Source organism: Sceloporus undulatus, chromosome 2 (assembly GCF_019175285.1).
Source record: "Sceloporus undulatus isolate JIND9_A2432 ecotype Alabama chromosome 2, SceUnd_v1.1, whole genome shotgun sequence".
NCBI lineage: Eukaryota > Metazoa > Chordata > Lepidosauria > Squamata > Phrynosomatidae > Sceloporus > Sceloporus undulatus.
This window is the reverse complement of record NC_056523.1, coordinates 4,430,497-4,447,622: the sequence shown is the minus strand read 5'-3', so window position 1 is coordinate 4,447,622 and position 17,126 is coordinate 4,430,497. Positions and strand designations below refer to the sequence as shown.

At 42.9% G+C, this 17,126-nt stretch overlaps 1 protein-coding gene across 3 annotated transcripts in view; it reads left to right on the top strand.

Annotated features, from left to right (window-relative positions):
* The window catches only part of LOC121923018 (H-2 class I histocompatibility antigen, Q9 alpha chain-like), a 26,270-nt gene extending 16,893 nt beyond the window's left edge, over positions 1 to 9,377 (top strand). For all 3 annotated transcript variants that reach the window (XM_042453114.1, XM_042453113.1, XM_042453112.1), the window contains 6 exons: positions 605 to 889; positions 2,166 to 2,258; positions 2,649 to 2,681; positions 5,452 to 5,484; positions 6,347 to 6,380; positions 8,679 to 9,377. In XM_042453114.1, coding sequence (XP_042309048.1) covers positions 605 to 889; positions 2,166 to 2,258; positions 2,649 to 2,681; positions 5,452 to 5,484; positions 6,347 to 6,366 — 464 coding nt within the window. In that variant the 3' untranslated portion in view covers positions 6,367 to 6,380; positions 8,679 to 9,377. The remainder of the gene's footprint in view (positions 1 to 604; positions 890 to 2,165; positions 2,259 to 2,648; positions 2,682 to 5,451; positions 5,485 to 6,346; positions 6,381 to 8,678) is intronic.
* Positions 9,378 to 17,126: the final 7,749 nt, after the last annotated feature.

Here is a 17,126-nt window from a genome sequence, read left to right as displayed (position 1 = left end):
CAGAGTGCTGTTTCCTTTCAGATGGAAATAGCTTTTCAGAAGTCAAGGTCCTTATTGTCCCAAATTGATCCAGGGGTAAAAAACAAAATCACAGACGACATAATTTTTCTTCTGGCCTTATATCCTGTTGAATTTCCTGTTCCTGCAGGTAATGCTTCCATTGTCTCCACTCCAGGCAGATTTTTTTAATGGATATAAAATATGTGCATTGAACGAAAAGCATGATGACAGCCAGGAAAGCAAAGATTCCTTGATGAGAGTATCCAAGATCACACTCATGTTAAGATGTTGCTTCTGGTTGATAGGAATTTGAACCTTTTCAAACGTGAACATGTTGTGACATTTTCCACTAAGATGCCTCGGTGAAACCTCAGAGCCATGAGTTACTATACTGTAGTTGAAATGTTTTAGAGAATCTCAGGGTGCTGAAGAATCCTCTTCCTTGCAAGATTTTCTTTAAATGTTCTTAGGGAGTCCTCTGGATGTGAAGCCAGAACCTATGGGGCTGGATATGAGAGTCAACTAAGGCATCTTGCTTTTCTAAAACTGGAGCATATTCTCCTGTTTTGAGAAGTCTCTGATAATTTTGATGTTGTTTTTGCAGATCCACCAGAAGTAAAGGTGGCACGCAAGGCAGGCTATGACAATATGGAAACCTTGATCTGTCGGGTTGATGGCTTCTATCCCAAGGATATTGATATTTCCTGGAGAAAGGATGGGAAGGACTGGATAGAAGACACTTTCAGTGGACTCGTGTCCCCTAACTCGGATGGGACATACTACAAATGGCTGAGCGTTGAGATTGATCCAAAGGACCGAGAACGCTACAAATGCCATGTGGAGCACGATGGACTTCCAGATCCTGTGGACTTGGCCTGGGAGGAGCCTGGTGAGTGATTTGAGGGGAGGATTCTGGAAGAGGGAAAGGGCAGGACAAAACCAGAGACACCATCAGTAGCATTGCGGACTGTGACATCAAGCCCCAATTGTATAGTTTTCAACACCAGTATTACTCTCTCTGGAGAGAGCCAGTATGGTGTAGTGGTTTTAGCATTGGACTATGACTCTATAGACCAGGGTTCAAATCCTGGCTCAGCCATGTAAACCCACTGGGTGGCCTTGGGCAAGTCATACTCTCTCAGCCCCAGAGGATGGCAATGGCAAACCCACTCAAAAAATTTGCCAAGAAAGCCCTATAAAAGCCTTATAAAATTATAAGTCAAAAATGACAAGGAGGCACATAATAGCAAGTACATTTCTGTACCACTTATCAATGCACTTAAGCACTCCCTAAACAATTTACAGTATGTGATCTAGTTGCCTCCAACAAGCTGGATAATCATTTTAGCAACCTTGAAAGGATGCCAGGCTGAGTCGACTATGGAGCCCCTTGCTGGAATTGAACTCACAACCTTGTGGCTTGTGAGTACGTGGCTGCAGTACTGGCATTTTACCACGATGCCACCAGGGCTTCTACAACAACATCAACAACAAATTGCCCTTTCTAGCTAGTACCTTGTGCCTTGTAGGACATAAATTCATATTCTTTACCCTACATAAAGGGTGTCTGGCATTCTTCTGCCTCTAATCCTGAGTGGCCGTGATGATGTTTTTTAAAATGTCTAAATTATATGATGGAAATGTGCCAGCCAAACACAATATATAAAGCTTATTATTTCATCATGTGTGTATTTGTTTAGAATATTTATACCTTGTGCAGCTTCCAAATTATTAATTTGACAGTTCCCTGACATCAGGCTTAAGATCTAAATAAGAAAAAGGAAGGAGAGTGTGTGAGAGGATTTAGTTCAGCAGATGTTGGCTGCTCTTCTCCACCTTAAAGGCCAAAGTAATGGCAGTTGAGATATGGAGGGAGGTCCTCTCACCAGCCACTGGGCCCCAGCCATGATGGGCCTGTGTCTGGTTACTCTTCTATTATGGTGTCTCTCTGTGAACAGAGATTACCACTTCCAGTTCCATCTCTGCAAACCTTGATAGGTGATCATGGGGGCTGGGCTGTTCCTTGAATGTACATATATACTTATTTTAGCTTTTTTTTTTTTAAACTCCATGGACTCCTTGGTTCTTTGGTCATCTGCTACCTCTACTATAGAGAATTTGGTTTGGAGGATTTCATTTAATTCTTTGGTTCTTTTCCATTTCAGCTTCCAATTTGGGGCTCATTGTTGCGTGTGTCATGGGTGCTGTCCTTCTGGTTGCTGGGATTGCTGGGATTGTTTGGATTGCAGTGTATATCAGTGAGTAAATTCTGAATGCATTTACTTGTGGGGAGAAGGCATTCTGTGGTTGTGGGAAGGTTCAATTCCTGTGGAGGATCCCCAGCTTTGAGGAGAAGTTTCAGCTTAGCCAACCCCAGCTTAGCCACTTCAAAGCATGGACTGGGCTTTACTACACCTCTCAATTTTTATAAGACCACATCATGAGCACAGGTCTCAGCCTGGTCACTGGGGAATCTTTCCCGTCTTTCCTAATGTCTTTCCTAGAGAGCCTGGAAGATTTCCATCCCTTTGGGTTGCTGGAAAAAAATGAGAGCAGCATCATAGGAGGAGGGTGGTCTTCTTCATCAGATTATGAAATTGTGTTGACTTCTGAGGGTCAGTTCTAACTCCCCGATTCTGTCTCTGCAGAAAAACGACAAGATGGTTACAAAGCACCCTCAGGTGAGTCATGTTTACTTCAAGATGGGTCAGGCCGGAGTGGGAATCAGGATTTATTGTTGTTGCATGCCTTCAAATCATTTCTGATTTATGGCAACTTTAAGGAGAACATATCATGGGGTTTTCTTGGCAAGTTTCTTCAGAGGGGGGTAGCCATTGCCATCTTCTGAGGCTGAAAGAGTGTGATTTACCTAAGGTCAACTAGTGGGTTTCATGGCTAAGCGAGAATTTGAAACGTGTTCTCCAGAGTCATAGTCCAGCTCTCAAACAACTACACCACACTGGCTTCGTGGATAATTGAGCATGTGACCTATGTGTGCCAATGTTAGGCTGTCTTGGACGTTGCAAAGAACCACCGGCATGTAGCCTAGCTGCCAGCTCCTTCCATAGACAGTTAACAACCTAGGAAACATAACTTCAGACATGTAGAGCCCAAAGAGTAGGGTTGCCATAATTCACTACCAGCAAACCGGGACAAAATGTAGAAAAACGTAGGACAAAATCAAGGATAAAATGTAGGACAAAATTTACCCCAAAATGTAGGACATTCAAAAAATGGAGGACACAACCAACTAAAAGTAAAAACATTAATAATATATAAAACACATTAATATAAATCCTTATATCATAGAGATCTTGTTGCGCCTCTGAGACTAAATGCATCTCAGGAAGCAGACTCTCTCAGTTAATAATAATAATAATAGAATTAAGGGACATGGGGATTTTGGAGCACCTCTGAGACTAAATGCATCTCAGGAAGCAGACTCTTTCTGATAAAATAATAATAATAATAATAATAATAATAATAATAATAATAATAATAATAATAATAGAATTAAGGGACATGTAGATTTTGGAGCACCTCTGAGACTAAGGGAGGCAGTGGTAGAGAAGGACCAGAGTTTGATCTGTTGCTTGAAAAAAAAATTATCCCACTGGGCTAAATCACACTCTCTCAGCCTCAGGGGATGCAATGGCAACCCCTCTCTGAAGAAATCTTTGCAAAGCCCTGGGGAAACCCTTCCTTCCCCTGTGCTTCCATTCCAGAGAGAAGCCTACTGGGCCTTGCAAAACCCATGCCTTCTGCCTTCCTCCTCCACAGCTCTCTCTGTAGTCTGAGTCTCTGCTGCTGCGCTGAATGGAAAAGCTCCTCCTCCTCCTCCTCCTCCCTGCCTGGCCAATAGGGATCATGCAGGAGCTGGAAGCCTGGCTGCAGCCTCTCCAGCACAAATGGAGGCTGCTTTGGAATGGGGGAGCTGAGAGGCAGAGGCAAGATAGAACCAGGAGTCCAGCTGTCCCCTGGACAGAAGGCAGAGGCCAAGTGGGACCTTCCCCAAGGTCAAAAAACCAGGCAGGTCCCACTTGGAGCCGTGAAATGGCCAGCCTACCAATGACATCTGGCCCCATGAGTAAAGTGCAGAATGAGCCAGGCTAAGATAAATAGATTTGGCATGTGATTCTGAGGGCATCATAGAAGGACTTGGGAAGGAGAGTCCTGTTCTCAGAATCTGGAGGTGTGAAGTAGGTCTTTCTTCTACAGGTCCCACCACCTCTGATTACAGTTTTTCAATTGGTTGTATTCAAGTCCAAGGAGCCATAAGCTTTGCTGCCTAGACACAGGAATCAGCTGCATTCATAATCAAAGGCATCCCTAGGGTTGATACCACCCATTGCAGTAACTCATGGTGTCACCCCTCCCCATTGACCTCCTCTGGTTTCACACCACACAGAATCCTTAGCAATGCTTTTTTGCACTAATGTTACTCATTAACATGTTCCTGCTACAGAGAGGAGGAGGAGAGAGGTAGCTGGGCAGCCATTGTAAGTGGTGACTGTTTAATTTTTTTAAACTCTAGGAAGAGTGTGCTTGTAGTCACATCTTCAGTGAGTCATATCTGTGAGTCACTAGGGGTGGAGCTAGCAGACTTGCTCTATATTACTCCTCCCAGAGCCGCACGCCGAAAATTTATTTCTATTTTTATTTCATTTTTTTTCATCCAAGGAAATCTACAGTTAGAATCATACAAGCCATTGTATTCCCTATTACCCTGTATGGATGTGAGAGCTGGACAGTTAAGAAAGATGATAGGAAGAAAATCAACTCATTTGAGCTGTGGGGCGGGAGAAGAGTGCTGAGGATCCCATGGACAGACAAAAGGACAAACAAATGGGTTGTAGAGCAGATCAAGCCAGAAAACTGCTTGGAAGCCATGATGGCAAAACTTAAGCTGGCATACTTTGGACACATAATGAGAAGACATGAATCATTGGGAAAAACAATAATGCTAGGAAAGGTGGAGAAAGTGGAAAGAGAGGAAGGCCACATGCCACATGGATGGGCTCTGGTAAGGTGGTCAGAGATATGGTTTTGCAGGAATTAAGCAGAGCAATGCAGTCTTGGAGATATCTTTTCCATAGGGTCGCCATAGGTCAAGATCAACTCAAGGGCAGTTAACAACAACAATATTAGAATGAAATAATTTATTTTTCAAATTTTTAATTAATTTATATTTTAACATCGTTCCTGATGTAACAACATACCCCAACAGTAATACATAAATTACCTTCTTACACAGGCATGGTACCAAAATAGAAGATGTCAAAAGTGTTTACCTACTGTCAGCCAAAAAAGAGAGGGGAGGGAGGGTAAGCTATAAAACTCTGAGTTCATGTGCAAATGCACACATCTGTCCTAAAAAAAGTAGGAAAATCTAAATACCCCAGCCCTTTCCTATCCAAACAACTGACCCTCTGTGTTTTCTCTCCTTTTTAGATAGTGACCAAGGATCCAACAGCTCTGGAAGAGGTAAGTGTTAAGAGAACCCAAATTCACAGTGAACTGCAAGACAAAAAGACAGAGAGATAATGGTTACACTTCCAAGTCAATGGTTCTCTGATCCCTACCCAGTACTTTCCCAACCTTATGCAGAGTTTGGGCAAGAGAAAGGGAAACACTTTCTGTCCTGTCTGGATTCTCCACCACATTCTGGTTCAGGACAAGAACCCAGTACTGGACTCTGGAAGGCACAGCCCAATTCCCTCTGGTGCATCCTACCCAAAGAGCATCTGGACTCTGAAATTAGGATCACCACAGAAGCCATTAAACCAGTTAATATAGACAGTACTTATTGGAGTTTATCACATGGAGGAAAATTAGAAGTTTAAATGGCGTTTATCCTCTAAAAATCACGCAATTACTATTAAATTGCAATTAAAAATTTCACACACAGTGGTCATTATCCTGGGAATAACAAGGCAATAAACAGCAACAAAGCATTCACAGGATTTTTTTGTGAATGATTTGTTGCTGTTTATTGCCTGGTTAGTCACAGGTTAATGACACTTTAATCGCTTTTCAACACAACATTGTGTGAAAACCTTTATTGCAATATGAGTTTCACGTGATATTTCTGGGATAATGGCCGTTTAATCGTGACATTGTGTGAAAATCTTAATTGCGAATGTGTGATTTTCATGGGATAATCCCTGTTTATACTTCCAATTGTCCCCGTATGATGAAGTCCATTGTAAACTTGCGTACCTCCCAGTGAGGCTCATGAAGCCTTATCCCCAGACAACTAACACCTTCCCATCCTTATAATGCAACTGTCAAGTCATATGTAACATTTAAGGAAAATCTAACATAGTTTTCCTTATCTCTATTTCAGCGAGCACTGCACCCATCTAACAATTCGAAAGCAGGTAAATGGTGCGCATCATGTGATGGTGGTGGTGGGGGAGAGGGTCAAGCCTTGAGATAAAGAATCCAATGTCCTTACTTCAGGACAAATTCTCTCTCCCAACTTTATGCAAGAAATCTGAATAATTATGAAGGGAGAGGAGTTCAAAGGGAGGAGAAGGGTGCTGTGGCAGAGGGCAGATGGGCATTCATGACACTTGGAAGGCATCCAGTAAGATCCTCAGGAAAAAGAGAGACGACTCTCCAGATGGTAGTAGAAGATGGTCTTAATTAGCTATACCCCCTGAAGCGGGCTTCTGAATATGGGTTGAAACACTTTGCATTAGCTGACAAAGACCATCTTCCAACATCTTGAGATGTGTCTGCCGTTTCTCTGTGGCATTCTAGATACTTGCCATACTGTCTGTTTGGCCTTGTACCACTTCAGCCAAACAGGTTTCTTTGCTCCTCCTGCTCCTGCTCCTTCTCTTCCTCCTCCTCTCTGCTACCCTTACTGGGCAAGATTGTGTCTCTTTCATTTTAGGCAGTTGGCCGTTATGCACTTTAAGGAAAAAGAAAATGGTAGCAGTGATTTTCTACGAAAAGCAGGTGCCCTGATCAAGAACTAAAGCCCTTTCTTTCCCTGCTTTGTGCATTTCATTTTGCATGGAGAGAAAGCAGCCTCCATTCAAAGGACCCTTGCCTTTTTGTGTATAATTATAAGGCAGCAAATAAATATTTCAGCTTCTACTCTTGGAATGCGTTGGATGAGTTGGCGTTTACTATCCTTAGTAGCAGGTTTGAGTATCCCTTACTGGAGTTAGGAAAATCCTCCAAAATCGTCCACATGGCTAAACACCTTTGGCTTCTGATATGCAGTATACACAAACTTTGTTTCATACACAAAATTGTTGCAAACATCATGTATCAACTTACCTTGATGCTATGTCAATAAGGTTTGTATCTGAAAGTAAATGAATTTTATGTTTAAATTGGATCCCCCGTCCAAGATATCTCATTATTATATGTGAATATCCAAAATCTGAAAAAAATCCAAAACACCAACACCTCTGGTTCCAAGCATTTCAGATAAGAAGACTCAACCTGTGCAGTTTTGAGAGTTCCTATCCTGCCCATTCCCTTCCCCGAACTGTGGGTGGTCATGTTCAACTCTGCTGGTAAAATCTGGGTTGGAAAAAACCGTGAAGTCGGTTTTTGCAATCGGTACGTGAAGACTTTCATAGAATCATAGAGTTGGAAGAGACCGCAAGGGCATCCTCCAACCCCCTGCCATGCAGGAAATCCAAATCAATGCTTCCCTGACTGATGGCCATCAGCCTCTGTTTAAAGATCTCGGGAAGGAGACTCCACCACTTTCTCTGAAGAAGGAGTTGTGTTCCACTGTTGAAACAGACCCTTATTGTCAAGATGTTCTTCCTAATGTTGAGGTGGAATCTCTTTTCCTGTAGCTTGCATCCATTGGTCTGGGTTCTAGTCTCTGGAGTAGCAGCTAGCTCCCTCCTCAATATGACATCCCTTCAAGTATTTAAACAGAGTTATCATACCACCTCTTAACCTTCTTTTCTGCAGGCTAAACATCCCCAGCTCCATAAATTGTTCCTCATAAGGCCTGTCTTCAAGACCCTTCACCATTTTAGTCACCTTCCTTTGGACACACTCCAGTTTCTCCACATCCATTTTAAATTATGGTGCCCAGAACTGGACACATTATTCCAGGTGGGGCCTAACCAGAGCAGAATAGAGTAGCACTATTACTTCCCTTGATAGACACTATACTTCTTTTGGTGCAGCCTAAAATCGCATTGGCCTTGTTAGCTGCTGCATCTCACTATTGACTCATGTTCAAATTATGGTCTACTTGGACTCCCAGATCCCTTTCACACATAGTTTCATTCAGCCAGGTGTCCCCCATCCTATATCTGTGCCTTTCATTTTTCCACCCTAAGTGCAATACCTTACATTTCTCCATGTTGAATTTCATTTTGTTAGCTTTGGCCCAGTTTTCTAGTCTGTTCAGGTCATTTTGAATTTTGATCCTGTCCTCTGGGGTATTAGCTACTCTTCCTAATTTGTTGTCATCTGCAAATTTGATAAGTATGCCCTCAATTCTGTCATCCAAGTCATTGATAAAAATGTTGAATAGCACTGGGCCCAAGACAGAGCCCTGTGGGACAAGTCAGAAAGTTCTCCAATGCACACTTGGGGTTCTGTTCCTGTTCTCCGCCTCAACTTCAGCCTGGATCAAATTCTTTCAGTTTCGTAATCTTGCTCTCATTCTAATGCTGTTTTTCTCTCCCTAGCATAACTGGCAAATTTACCATGTAAAGAAGGAAGGAAGAATTCACTACAAGAGTGTTCATAAATACTGAATTCTGCTGTTTCCTTTGAGGATTTCTTCAGTCTGTTTCACTGGCTGTCACCAATACAGATTTGTAGAAATATTTTGATTGTAGGGAGCTGGGCTTTTTTAATGTCTCTGAGATGCTGCCTAAAGCTGCTTTTTGTAATTCCTTCTTGCAAAATAGTATTAAGTTAATGAAAACCAATCCTCCTCCCTGTTTTTGCTCAGTGTAAAGCCTTTTAATGGTCATATCTGTCTAAATCAAGTAAACATGATAACCATCAAACTTTTGAGAGTGATGTTTCCATTTCTGGACTGAAGGTCTTCCCCCCTCACCCCCAATATTGGAGAGAAATGGGACAGAAAATTCCCTGATTACTTCCTTATCTGGCTATCCTTGCTTTTTTTGGGGAGAAATTGAATGACCTTGTTTTCATTTCTATCTGTTAATTGTTTCAACTTCTGCAAGATCTAATATGCTTTTAGCTTTTTTGGGCGGGGGATGGTGGTGCAACTTCCTATATAGAGATGTGTTTCTTTTAACTATGTCAATTAAACAATCGAAGATAACTTTTTATATTTTGCTTTACAATCCTGAAGGTATGATCTGAATTTTTTTAAAGTCTGCAGTAAATAATAAAGAGATCTGTTTCCTTTCTCCTCTGCTGTTGCTTGTTTCTTGAATGTCAGAAGTACCCAGTCATTTAAGATATTCTAGGGCCTCATTCACACAACATAATAAACCAGTTTTCAAACTAGTTCGCACTTGTGCTGAATTTTTGATGCGATTTCTGGGAGGGGGTAGTGTTAAACCAATTTAAACTGGTTCTTCTGAATCCATGGCATTTCCTGCAACTTTTTAAATGAATCAATTCGGTGCAAGTGTGAACACGCTGTCAATTGGATTCAGTTCCCTGTGGCACAGCCACCCCGTGACACAACTCCATTTTGATTCGATGCTATTGATGAAAGTAAACATGAAGTGGAGTAAATTGAAATGGACAGATTCAATCGTGGTTTGAATAGCTTCATTGATTCTGTCCTGGGCCCAGTGTTATTAAACATCTTTATCAATGACCTGGATGACAGAATTGGGAGCATACTTATCAAATTTGCAGATGACACCAAATTAGGAGGAATAGTTAATACTCCAGAGGACAGGATCAAAATTCAAAATGATCTGAATAGACTAGAAAGCTGGGCCAAAGCTAACAAAATGATATTCAACACAGAGAAATGTAAGGTACTGCACTTAGGGCGAAAAAATGAAATGTACAGACATAGGATGGGAGACACACACTGCTGAATGAAAGTACATGTGAAAGAGATCTAGGAGTCCAAATAGACCATAAGTTGAACATGAGTGAACAGTGTGATGCGGCAGCTAAAAAGGCCAATGCAATTTTAGGATGCATCAATAAAAGTATAGTGTCTAGATCAAGAGAAGTAATAGTGCCACTGTATTCTGCTTTGGTCAGGCCCCACCTGGAATATTGTGTCCAGTTCTGGGCGCCACAATTCAGAAAGGACATTGAGAAACTGGAGCGTGTCCAGAGGAGGGCAACTAAAATGGTGAAGGGTCCGGAAACCTTGCCCTATGAGGAACGACTCAGGGAGCTGGGGATGTTTAGCCTGGCGAAGAGAAGGTTAAAATGTGATATGATAGCCCTGTTTAAATATTTGAAAGGATGTCATATTGAAGAGGGAGCAAGCTTGTTTTCTGCTGCTCCAGAGAACAGGACCCGGAACAATGGATGCAAGTCCACCTGAACATTAGGAGGAACTCCCTGACAGTAAGGGCTGTTTGACAATGGAACACACTCCTTCCTTGGAGTGTAGTGAAGTCTCCTTCCTTAGAGGTCTTTAAACAGAGGCTGGATGGCCATCTATTGGGGATGCTTTGATTTGGATTTCCTGCATGGCAGGGGATTGGACTGGAGGGCCCGTGCGGTCTCTTCCAACTCTATGATTCTATGATTTGACTAAAAAAATAGTTTATTATGTAGTGTGAATGAGGCCTAGAATTGTAGTCCAAAAAGTAACATCTCTAAGCTCCATTAAGCTAGCCAGACCTGATTTCATGCAGAAGTCAGTTTTAAAACCAACACGGGCTTAGGTAGACTCTTATGTTGTCATTCTTGTACCTATTGAATATCTCTTACCCAAAATGTTTGGGACCATGCTTTGGATTTCAGAGTTTTTAGGAGTTTTGGATATTTGCATATAATAATGAGATATCTTGGAGAGGGGAGCCAAGTCTAAACATGAAATTTATTTATGTTTCATATACACCTTGTACACATAAACTGAAGGTAAATTTATATACAATATTTTTAGTAATTTTGTGCATGAAATAAAGTTTGTGTATATTGCATCACCAAAAAGCAAAGGTGTCACTATTTCAGCCACTATATAGACAATTTTGGATTTTGGAATTCCAGATAAGGGAGACTCTATCATACAGCTTGGCTGAGGAATCAAAGCCACATTAAAATGGTTGGATTTTGTTTGTTTGTTTGTTTGTTTGTTTTTGGATATTACATGAGAGTTAAGTGAACAGGGCTTTAATTGCAATGTGAAAATATTTGTTCTTGCAAACAAGCTTGTAAAATGTGGGCTAGACAAAGTAACTGTTAATAAATGGATCTGAATGGTTGACCGACGGAACCCAAAGGGTGCTCAACAATGGCTCTTTTTCAGCCTGGAGAGAAGGACCAATGGGATCCCACAGGGTTCTGTGCCCTGGCCCAGTGCATTCAACCTCTTTATCAATGACTTGGAGGACAAAAATTGGGGCATACTCATCAAATTGGGCAGATGACACAACAATTAGGAGGAATAGCTCAATACCCAGAGGACGGATCAAAAATTCAAAATGATCTGAATAGACTAGAAGCTGGGCCAAAGCTAAACAAAATGAAAAGTCAACACAGAGAAATGTAAGGTATGCACTTGGGGCAGAAAAAAAAATGCACAGATATAGGATGAGGACACCTGGCTGAAGGAAAGTACATGTGAAAGGAATCTGGGAGTCCAAAGAGAGACCACAATTTGAACATGAGTCAACGTGCGACGGCAGCTAACAAGGCCAATGCGATTTAGGCTGCATCAATAGAAAGTATAGTGCTAGATCAAAGAAAGTAATAGTGCCACTGTATTCTGCTCTGGGCAGGCCCCACCTGGAAATGGTGTCCAGTTGCTGGGCGCCCACAATTCAGAAAGGACATTGAAAAACGGAGCGTGTCCAAAGGAGAGCGACTCAAAATGGTGAAAGGTCTGGAAACCTTGCCCTATGAGGAACGACTCAGGGAGCTGGGGATGTTAGTAGCCTGGCAAAGAGAAGGTTAAAAGGTGATATGAAGCCCTGTTAAAATATTTGAAGGGATGTCATATTGAAGAGGAGCAGCTGTTTTCTGCTGCTCCAGAGAACAGGACCCGGAACAATGGAGGCAAGCTACAGGAAAGAGATTCCACCTGAACATTAGGAGGAACTCCTGATAGTAAAGGGCTGTTGACAATGGAATGCACTCCCTCGGAGGGTGATAGAGTCTCCTCCTGGAGGTCTTAAACAGAGGCTGGAGGGCCATCTGCGGAAGGCTTTGATTGGATTGCCTGCATGGCAGGGGGTTGGACGGGATGGCCTTTGTGGTCTCTTCCAACTCTTTTTAAATGTTCTCATAACATAATCTTAAAAATCCAAAAAATGTTCTGGTATTTAAAAGGCATTATAAAAGAGCAGAAGCGAGAGCATCTTGGTACTTATTAACATTATGAAACCATTAATAGCTGGACTGTCAGAACAAGGGTCCTAGTTCTAAGAGCCCCTTCACACTCTTGTAATAAACCCGTTTGGAACCGGTTTGTTTCTTGTGACATCACACGTCGTCCTGACCACAATTGGTGGTGCAGTTTGTAGGGTGTGAATTAAAAGCCCACTTAAGCCAATGCATTTGGCACTGGATCCCTTAGCTCTTCTTTTTTCAAGAATACAACGATTATGAATCTCCAATAGTGTGAGAAAGCTGTCGGATCAATTCAGATGCACTGCCACCATCCTAAAAATAGGGTGCCTCCCATTTTGATTCCGGAATGGTGGCAAGTGGGAATGGCGAGCAGTTTAAATGCCATGGAGAGATTTGCTAGCTTAAAACTTGTGGAGCACCAAATCAATTTTGATTGGTGAGTAGATGTGAATCTCTAAGTGGTCATTAAACCTGGTAACGTAGGTTTAAATAAACCCCTAGTTTGTTCATTGAGCCACATTAGAGCCAGCGTAACATATATATCTATCTAGAAAGGTGGAAAAAGTGTGCCCCTCCAGGACATGCTATGGCCAAAGACTGGCCATTAAGGCCAGCCTGTGGGCAGAGTCCTGGCATGGTGTCCACACGACGCACACCCTGACTCCGCCCCCAGGCGACCTGATGCCACACCATACATGGCCCCCTGGCGACCTGATGCCACACATAGATAACGCAGCACCAAAACATTGCTGTAAGAACTTGTGGCGACAGTGGCTACGGCACCCTTTTTGCACAATGGAAAGGCTAGATCGGGCCATGGGCAGTGGTTGCTGCAGCCCCTGATCTTGCAATAACAGAAGCAGCTGCAGGCTCCCCTTCAGAAGTGGTCTGTACAACCCTTAATTACTCATGAGTAGTTTGTACAATTCCCAAACACAACACGCTCCATCTCCACATATCATCTGACCCCCCCAGTGTTTCTGCTTAACATGCTAGTGTGCAGAGAGCGCGTGTACTTCTTTCTCATGGACACACAGGCACTAAGCCAGGGGGAGGGAACTGTGGAAGCCTAGAGGGCCACCAATAGGCTCCCGAGAACCTTCACCTATTTCCATCTCATGGAAAAAAGCTGAATCCTGGCCTCAGCAGGGAGGAGAAGGGAGACCATGCATTCGATGACATCTGAGAGACACTGGCATCACTAGGGTTGGTGTCACTCGGTGCAGGTTAGGGGACAAAGTGCCTTACACCTCCTCCCACACTGGAGATGGCGCTGCCAGCATGACCCCCCAGAGAGAATTCCAAGTCCAGCACAGGAATTGCCATACTGGACTCGAAAGGCAGGGCAGCACGAGGGGTACAACCCCACCAGGTGACACCCCACTCTGGGGATGTCACCGTGCTGTCCGCACCCACCCACACACCCCTATAGTGCCACTGCGGGAGATAGGTGCGAGCATAAAGTACCCCACAGCAGTGGCAGTGAGACTAGAATGGAAACATCAGAGACAAAAATGAATGAGATTCAGAGCACAATCATAACTGGGGGTGGAACATCTTCCAACGTAGGTGACAACCACCCCCCAGGTCCGCACTTGTGGGCCACCACTTGCTCAAAAAATGCAATTATTATTTTTTGTCAGGAGCGCATTACATTTTGCGCCTGCCATAGATTAGGGCTAACAGTGATGGTATATGCAGTGGACATATTTACTTAAATGGGTTGTTTAGCACATTTCCTCATACTGGAAGAAAGACAGAAGGAGGAGATGCCTGGCTTGAGAATATCTAAAGTAATTTCCTGGGAACAGAAACCAGAAGTGAAAGGGGCAAAGGAAGAGATGAACAGGGTTTGTTTTGCAATAGGTAATGAATGAGAAATTAGTCCATCAGTTATTTGAAATTGTTGTGGTTTAGTCCCACAACGTGCAAACAGCCATTTGATAGCCAGTCCAGAGGGGGCCTTCAGCATAGCAGCCCCTATTGTGGGGAAAGCACTCTTCATACCCAGCTATTTAGAAAGCAACCAAATGGAAGCACCCACTTAAACAATTAAATACATGTAGAAATATACATTTCACCACCATTTTTCTGAGGAGTAATTTCCATGAAAAATCCTTCACAAATAATAGGAATGGCAAAGCGAGAAAGAATGTATAGGGAAGTGGGGATGGTTTGAGTAAGGGTTACAGATGTAGGGATGTTGAGTAATGAGGATGAGTAAAAACACAAGGATGGAAGGTGACACAGAAGGGATTAGAAAAGGAGTGTATGATTATGAGTATTTGTTTGATGCATGAAATAGGTTGTTGATTATCGGTGTCTTTGAACTTTTATGTTTTCTTCTATGTTCTTTTATGTTTTTATGTCTGTTTTGGAAAGTTAATATAAGTTTGTTTTTAAAAAAGAAAACCCTGTCACACTAAATAGTGAAGCCAGCATGGTGTAATGGTGTTGCGAAAGCGGGCTATGACTCTGAAGACCAAGGTTCAAACCCTACTCCAACATAAAAACCCGCTTGGAAGGTAAGAGGGAAAACACTTGTGAACAAATCTTGCCAAGAAATCCCATGATAGCGCCGTCTTAAGTCAGAAGACTTGACAGGCACACAACAAAAGTTGGCTACACATATATTGGGATGGGGAAGGTATTCCCTGTAAATTATATGAGGCACTTAAATCCAGTTTGAAGCTGTGATGCCACTAGAGACACCTGAATATCCTCTAATAATTTTTTGTGGGGGATTCCCCCTTTTGGCCTGAAAGGCCACCCAAATTGTCTTCAAATCAATTGTTTTCTTTGGCCATGCCCTTTAGCACACCTCTCCACAAATACCAGGAAACTACCCAAAATTTAAAAAAATGGCACACTGGAAATGTAATGACATCGCTTCCTGGACACATGGGGATGGGCCAAAAGAGGGCGGCAGGGGTCAAAATTGTTTCTGCCCACCCCCAACTAGATCTAGCTGCGTGTACAAAATGTGGCACTTTTAGGCATCTTTTAAATAATCTCTCACCCAGGCCACCTGAAACTAACTGGGCTGACTAGTTTCAGCACTACCTTACGTGAATCCAAGGAAAACGGAAGTACTGGTGATAGGTCCCTCGGTCCGGGTGGTGAGATTTGTCAGCCTGTCCTGAATGGGTTACAGCGCCCCTTGAAGACTTGGTGCGCCAGCTTGGGAGTACTCCTTGATTCGTCGCTCCAGCTGACATCTCAGGTGGATGCGAACGGTCAGGAGTGCTTGCTATCAGCTTCGGCTGATACGCAGCGGCGCCCCTACCTGGACCGACCAGGACCTGAAAACTGTTGTGCATGCTTTGGTAACCTCTCGGTTGGGATTTCTGCAATGCGCTCTACATGGGGCAACTCTTGTACCAAACCCGGAAGCTACAACTGGTGCAGAATATGGCAGCCAGATTGGTCGCTGGTCGTTCCAGGACGGACCACATAACACCTATTTTAAAGATTCACACTGGCTACCGTTCGCTTCCGAGGCCCAATACAAGTGTTGGTTTGACCTATAAAGCCCTAAATGGCTTGGCCCAGGGTACTTGGAGGACCATCTCTCCCCATATAATCCACCCCGCACACTCAGAACATCTGGGACAAATTTGTTGGAGGTCCCAATTCCATCTGGTGAGGGACCTCACAGAGGGCCTTTACTATTGCCGCTCCCTCATTGTGGAATAAGCCCCTATAGAGCTCCGTTCCTCGCATCATTAGTTTCTTTTAAGAAACAATTAAAAACGCATCTATTCCAGCTGGCTTTTTTACTCTAGTTACTAGTGTTTTTTCTCTGCTCCTTGTTGTTCTGTTTTTTGACCCCAGACTAGTATAAATATTGTTCTTTTTTGCCCCTGGTGAATGCGATCTGTAGAGATTCCCGTTTCATACCCCTTGTAATGAGGTTTTTAAGTTTTTATTTGTGATGTTTTTAACTGTATTTATTCTTTCTTCGCTTGTAGCCACCATTGATCAGCATTTGAAAAGGCGGGGTAAGGGGTAAAATAACACAACTATTAGTATTATATACCTATGGGTCTCTGATGAAACATTTCCCATCAATTATTGCTTTCATGACTTTATATCTTTGTCTATATAGCATTTATTGGTTTTTTGTGCATACTGCTCTTAAAAATTGGATGATTTCCTGCACCCGAGAGAGTAGTGTAACTACACCAAATGGCTTGGGCCCAGGGTACTTGGAGGACCACCTCTCCCATATAATCCACCCCGCGCTCCGTCAGGTCAGGCGGAAACAACTTTTGAGAGTCCCTGATACGAGATATGTGGTGTCTGCACAGCAGGGCTTTTTCTGCTTCGGCCCCGCAGACCTGGAACTCTCTGCCTGACAAGCTCTGCTCAGCCCCCTCCCTAGAGTGTTTCAAGGAAAATATAAAAGACTCACCTCTTTTGTCAAGCTTTCCCCCCATGTTCCCTAATTCCATTCTTCTCCCCTTGTGTTGCTTGTACTGTATTGGATGTAATTGTGCTTTGGTTTTTAACTGTGATTGACTGGATGGATATTTTTATTGCTGTACTGTATTGTTTAATGTGGGGGATTTCTTTCTATTGGATTTTGTAGTTTTCGGTATGTTTTTATTACTGTTGTAAACCACCGTGATCATGGAATAGCGGTAGACAAATAAAGATTCAAT